The 6937-nt window shown below is 31.3% G+C and overlaps 1 protein-coding gene across 1 annotated transcript in view; it reads right to left on the bottom strand.

The window, feature by feature from the left end:
* Positions 1 to 1309: 1309 nt before the first annotated feature.
* The window catches only part of LOC106474277 (tyrosine-protein phosphatase 69D-like), a 28232-nt gene continuing 22604 nt past the window's right edge, over positions 1310 to 6937 (bottom strand). Inside the window, exons 13-17 of the mRNA XM_022402611.1 lie at positions 6421 to 6514; positions 5631 to 5707; positions 5023 to 5154; positions 2133 to 2255; positions 1310 to 1396 (exon numbers count right to left, since the gene is read on the bottom strand). Coding sequence (XP_022258319.1) covers positions 1325 to 1396; positions 2133 to 2255; positions 5023 to 5154; positions 5631 to 5707; positions 6421 to 6514 — 498 coding nt within the window. The 3' untranslated portion in view covers positions 1310 to 1324. The remainder of the gene's footprint in view (positions 1397 to 2132; positions 2256 to 5022; positions 5155 to 5630; positions 5708 to 6420; positions 6515 to 6937) is intronic.

Below are 6937 nucleotides of genomic sequence, written 5' to 3'. Positions count from 1 at the left end.
AAAGCTGCGAATTTAAATACCAAAGTATATAAAAAAATCACAAACTCTTAGTTCAAAGTGCTAAGCCTAATTCATGTAAAGACTTTGCACTCGCTACTCACTAGCTCTTAACCCTAACAATCGCGGATCAACTTCTTTCCTAAAAATATATCTATTTTGAGTTAATTTTTCAATATAATGATTAATATAAATAGATATACGATGCAGCATAACTTAAGCTACTATATAAAAATAATAAAAGTCACGTACATCCCATGCAGTTTTTCCAGAAGCAAGTTTTCTAACACTTATAGAAGAGCACTATTGGCCAAGACTAAATACAACCTCTACATAAAATGGCTGTTACTATAATAAGCACCACCCATATTCATATTGTAGAATCCAGAGAACAACGTTTCGTCATGTGTTTTTTTTATCATCCTATGATTTGTCAAACGTGAAATACAGTAACTGGAATAACATGGTACTGAAATCGACACCTTTGACTAGGATTGGCTAAAAGTTTTACAACTGAGGATTAACACGCCCAGACGCTGTTTCATAAAGAAAACAGACAAGAAAAAGGTTTAGATACCAATCATAGATGGTAGGACCAGTGTTGAAGTGGAATGAAAAATGAAAAAAATTTTTTTTTTAAATTTTCTCCTTAGAGGGCGCTTATTTACAGTCTAAAATGTATTTTAGGATTTTTTTTCATTAAATTCCTTTTTAAACTTCATTAAATAATACAATTTTGTACAAATAATTGAATGTTATGCTACTATTTAGAAGAATAAAATCTGAAATCCAATAAAAGATAAGGTTTCTATATTTTTTTTCAATTCACAAATGTGATTTTGCTTTTACGATAAGACAAGATGGCCATGGTGGGTAACGGGTTAAAGAAAAAAATGTCTGCAGAAACACTGAAATGAAGTTTATTACTATAATCTCTTCTATTAACAATATAACCCCTGGTACCATTTCTAAATTCCTTTCTGCGCATGTCACAAAGTATTACTGAATTATATTCAAAATTTAATTAAACCACTTTACTATCAATGTATTTTAATGAAATTGGTGTTGTCAAGTATGTTATGATTCAAAGTCTTATAATATTTAAGTTTTCATTCTTTTATTTCAAAAGAAACTGCTAAAGGAATAATGAAAAACTTCACATTTGCTCTAACTTGAAATGAAAGTGGCTATAAAAACGACGACTACAGTTAAAAACATTGTTCTTGCTGGCAATAAGCTACAATGTACATATAATTTGCTTACCAGTAACTTGATACAAATTCCTAGAACCGGCCTCGAAAGGAAATCGTTATAGACATTCATGAGTTCAAACTATGCCATGCCCACTTGCAAAGTAGAAGCTGGGTCGCTTAGCAACTGTTTCAAGTTGAATGGCATGCTTATAACCAATAGAAAGAGCAGATATCACCCTTTAAGATTGTTCTTGTCAATTTTTAAACAATTTTATCCACTAGTCTTATTTTTTGAATGAAATACGACGAGAGTGACGTTACTTATTCTGTGACAGAGTAGCCAGGGTTAAAAATAATTTTGTTGTGGTTTGTACTAAAATAATTTTACCCTAGGATCTGGATTTCAAAACGACTTATCATCATAATGAGGATAACGTTCCATAAGGAAATGATTTTAATTTTACATACCGTCAAACAATAGTCACTTAAAATATTAAACATCAGATAAACATTTTACATCAAAACCTTGGATACCATCTGGTTGATAAAACTACATAATTTTCAAATAATGGAAAAGGTATCTAGAACTTAGAATCATGGTTGTAAATCCAATGTTATAGAATAACAAAGAAATTCTTATGAAGAGTTTGCGACTTGTGCAGATCCAATAACACGATTCTTGGTGGTGTAACGAAACATAATCTGAGAGCACATCACAACAACGTTCACTTCTTAAATATCCTAAGACCACAATGCTGAAGCAATAACTCAAAATCTTACAGCTGTTTAGAGAATATGAAAAAAAAAAAACACAGATAACTGAAATGTAGGTGAGATATGGCATGTTATAAGCAAAGCTATTTTGTGTAATTAAAAACTACTCACAAGAACTAATAATTCTGAAACCAATACAAACAAAAAAAGTTTGTACATATATCTTACCTTTATATTTGTAACACTAAACTCTCTCTTCGTAACCAAATCAGTTTTCTCTTCTTTATGAAAGGTCACTTTGATGTAGTCATACTCTTGTTCCTCAGATGGCCAATACTGTGGACACTTTGACTGAAAATAAAAAACATGCTATATTTATAACAACCACAGAAACACCAAGAGTTAAATATGAGTTTAACTCTTATTGATACAGGCTCTGTCACTTTGACCGACCCTGTAACTATCAGGTAACCACGAAAGTATCTATACTATAACTTTGTGTATCTTCACAAAACTTGACAAGCTTATAGTAAACATTAAAATTCTTTTGTACACAAAAAAAATCTCTATTTTTACTAAACATTTGTTCCCTGATTGTATGGAGTCACAAAACTTGACAAGCTTTTGTTAAACATTAAAATTCTTTTGTACACAAAAAAAATCTGTATTTTTACTAAACATTTGTTCCCTGATTGTATGGAGTCACAAAACTTGACAAGCTTTTAGTAAACATTAAAATTCTTTTGTACAAAAAAAAAATCTGTATTTTTACTAAACATTTGTTCCCTGATTGTATGGAGTCAGATTGTTGACTAGTAGGAGTGCGAGCTGATTTTTATGTTAAGATTAAAAATACTTTTGTTCATCTCACAGTTTTCAAATTTCATTTGCATAACCTCTAAAACCTCCTAAATGAATATCGAACGATTTGCTTCAGTAAAAATTTATATCTTATCCGTTAGTTTCTCTACCCTAACTACGCGGACTCGGTCAATATGACCAACCTTGTAACTATCCTAAAAAAGACCACAAGATAAATCTATATTACCCTTATTTACTTTCTAGAATGACTGCAGATTGTAACAGACAACTATAATTGTTTGTTCTAAATAGTTTACAACTCATAAGATTTTTTTATCCATACTTTTTTCATTCTCTTACCTGATAAATTATAAATTTTTACATAAAAAAATAAAAATTTAGCACTTATGTTTCGTCTCTTGTATTTTTGCTGCTGGCCTGCAGATGAAACTTAAGCCTACTTTTTGTTTTTATAATGATGGTATCAGTACATTAAATAATTTTTATTTATTTCAAGTATGCACTATACATACAATATACACACATGGGGAGAGTGAGAATTTATTTAAATATTTCCTTTTGAAATGATGAAAAAAATTTAATATTAAAATTTGATTTATTAACTACCTCAAGTGGGTCTACCAAGCAAATAATATCCTACGATTATTATAATTGGACTGTTTTTTCTAACTAGGGCATAAGTGTCATAAGATAATTCCCTTAGCTATTCTAACTTAACTTGGTAATAGCAACTTTTAATATGTAGGCAAAATAACTAAAACTCTTACTGAGAACAAGACAGCATTGTGTGCGATTCGGGAAATTAAAACTTTGTCTTTCTATTGGTTATACATGATGATGATGTAAAAGCAAATGTCAGAGTGAATTATTGGAAATTTGTGAAAGAGACGATGTGACAGGTGGGTGTGGAAATTGGGTTTGACTTTCTAGTTATTGTCTCGATAAACAAAGAAGCTTAAAGGCTATGTAAATTAGATTATGACTTAGTAATATCTATACTGTAAAGAGTAATTTATATTTTACTTAGGACATAAAGGGATGTGAAAAAAAAATAAGAGGAGGGGCAAATTAGAGAAAACAAATGTCACAATATACTTACAAGGAGAAATTGAGAAGTTATTTAAATATTCTCTATTAAAATGAACAAAATATCAAAATTTTATTTATTAACTACTTTAGAAGAACTTCTCTTTAACAACAGCACGGACTCAATATAGCATAGAGTTTACAAAACAGTTAAAGGTATTGTATTTTATTATAGAGAAATATAGTCTACCATTGGTTTACAGTTGTTGGCAGAAGAGAACAGTGGCAAAAACAATGTTCAAGGAAGATACTCAAAAGAATGATACATCACGATTACGGTGGCTAAGGATGAAATGATGGACAAGATGCATTGGAAGAGCATCTTGTCCATCAAGGTGGAAATACAACATTTAGGGTGAACATGGTCAGCAACAAATTCAAGTCTATTCTGATTGTTCTTTGTCTTTCTAAAAAAAACCAACTTTCATCACTTCTAGTAGCTTATATGACAAGTATATAATCAAATAACCCTTGTGGTTTTTACAGGAAAAGATGAAATGCTCTCCCTGAATATACATTTTCATCCACCCATTTTTCACAGCTTGTAATCCAAGTATCATCTAAAGTCATGTTTCCAACTCTGCACCAGAGATGAGTAGTAGTTTTTAAGACGAGATTTCAGATTCCATATGAAAGTTTTCATAATGCTTTTTGACTCATGAACAATTTTTGAAAGAATTTTTCCTTTGGTACACATTCTAACCTATGTTACCATTTTGGAATCTTGTTCAAGCATTCTTTATTAATAGTCGTCTTTACAAGTAGCACCAACAATTTTTTATCCTACTGCCAGATGCATTGCCTTTCGATCTCTACTGTTGGCACTTCCAGAACAGATGAGTTTAAACTATTGGTTCAAGAAATAATCTTTAATGACCATGCTCCTGTTAGATGCAGATTCACAAACATGTCCCCTATGAACATTAAATGGATCACTGTCGTACTCATGTTGAAGATATTCATCAACTGAACCTGTGTATCTAAGGGGGCTCGAAGAATAACCTGACACATCACTCAATCAGTCTGTTATGCGTATGTAAAGAAATAGAATGTTCTACACCGTGCGTGTATGTGTGGGGTCTAAATAAAGTGGTCAGTTAGTGTATAAATTTTCCTTCTTTTCAGAGTAAAAAATACCCAGACAATAATTTAAAAATATTACATTCCATTATAAAATAACATCTCTTAAAATACCCAAATACAGCTTTACCTCCCCCTCTCCTAGCTCTGAAAGCATTACAACGGTTTTAATGTTGTGTTCCTTGACCATTCTCCAGAAGTCAGTTTCTGTGTTTTCTAGAGGATCCTGGGTGATGATGAAAGACAAGGATCGATCATAGCCCTGTGGGTTAAACAGTTTTCTTTTTATAAACTTTAGTTTATTTTTAGAGCTTGTAAGAACTTCAAGAACAAAATTACTGCTAGCTAAGTTATTTATACTGCAAATGCTACGCATAATAAAACACATTGAATATAATACAAAATATGACTTATACTTTTTAATTACAACTAACATGTTTTTATATTCTAACATTTCCCAGTATGATAATTGTTCTTTAAAACAATCAAATACCACGATGAGAGGCACAAAAAAAACCTCTCAAAACAACTCTAAACAAAGAAAATAAAAACTGAATACCTTCACATGAAAATTGGGTACTGTTTTTTGATATTACAGTGAAGGCAAACATTAGCAAATAAATGCCCTCAACTGATTTTTAATTTACTTTAAATACATTGCAGTTTGTATTATATTTTATTGAAGTTATTATTTCTGTACAAAATACTAACGAACACAGTACAGGTTTTTTTACTTACTTCAATGAATGAGGCATTAATGTAAGTAGATTGGTCTACGGAGAAGTTTGGAGGAAGTATAACACGATTTGTATCATCTGAAAAATATACGTAACACGTTTACGTCAACAGCTACATGTATAGCAGTCATCAAATAAAAACCTTTTTTTTTTCATCCAATGTGTACATAGAAAATATTCTGTTTCATTTCAGTTTGAGTCAGTATTATTTTAAAAGGCCACAAAGTTGTTAAAAAGAAAGTGACATCCTTTCAATTTTAGACCATTCCATACAAAACTTCAAGCATTCAGAATATCTTGTAAGTTCGGGACAACAAAATGACTTAGTTTGTTCATATTTGATATTCCTACACAAACCTACACAAGAGCTGTCTCTGCTACCCACCCCTGAACTTTGAACTGATAGAATAAAGGGAATGCAGCTAATTAACAACACCCACCATCAATTTCATGGGCTACTCTAATAGAACAGTGATCTTTGACCCTCACTCTTATAACGCACCCATGATGCCACGAGGACCGTGACATTTTTATGGCAATGGGACATGAACAATGGACCATCAGATTCACAGTCCTGCATGTTACCCATAAGTGCCATGTGTGGCCCAAACTTAGCTTGTACATTGCAGGAATAAAATAATATAAAAACAAACTAATGTTGGATAAAACACACACTTTACTGAAACTAACAGATTCTTCATCTTCTAATTAATTATCATAAGCTTTTGTGATGAATAAATAATTTGTAACAATAGACATCAACACACTGGAGAAACTTGCTACTATCTTACAAGGTATGATAAAGTTGTATCTGTTCTTGTTCAAATTAGCATCCATGGTTCCAATACAACATGTCTTCGGATCTTCCACCACATCTCCAAGCTTCTAGAAGAAAAAACCAAATAGTTTAAACACTTATGGAATGAGGTGGTTAAAAACCATCAGGTACAAAAGTATAAATTAAAGATGGATAATAATTTATCCATTTAAAACAACTTTGGGTTTAACTATTAAACAAATTTAAGGAGAGCATCATCCACATACATGTCAGCTTCCATAGCCAACAAGTCTATTTACTGTACATAGTAACTTTTAATTGTAACAAATCGAGTTTGTTGTAATACTTCATAAGTTTAGTTTAGCTTCCTTTGCATTCACATGTTGTGTTTATCAGTAAAATAGATGTTAATGTTTCATGGGTAAAATACATGCTAATCTGACACTTGGATGTTGTTATGAATAAAATACAAGCTAATCTGACATCTGGTTGTGATTATGAGTAAAATACATACTAATCTGACATCTGGT

This window comes from Limulus polyphemus, unplaced genomic scaffold, assembly GCF_000517525.1.
Source record: "Limulus polyphemus unplaced genomic scaffold, Limulus_polyphemus-2.1.2 Scaffold7019, whole genome shotgun sequence".
Classification (NCBI taxonomy): domain Eukaryota; kingdom Metazoa; phylum Arthropoda; class Merostomata; order Xiphosura; family Limulidae; genus Limulus; species Limulus polyphemus.
Note: the sequence above shows the minus strand (reverse complement) of the source record. Positions and strands in the feature narration are given on the sequence as shown.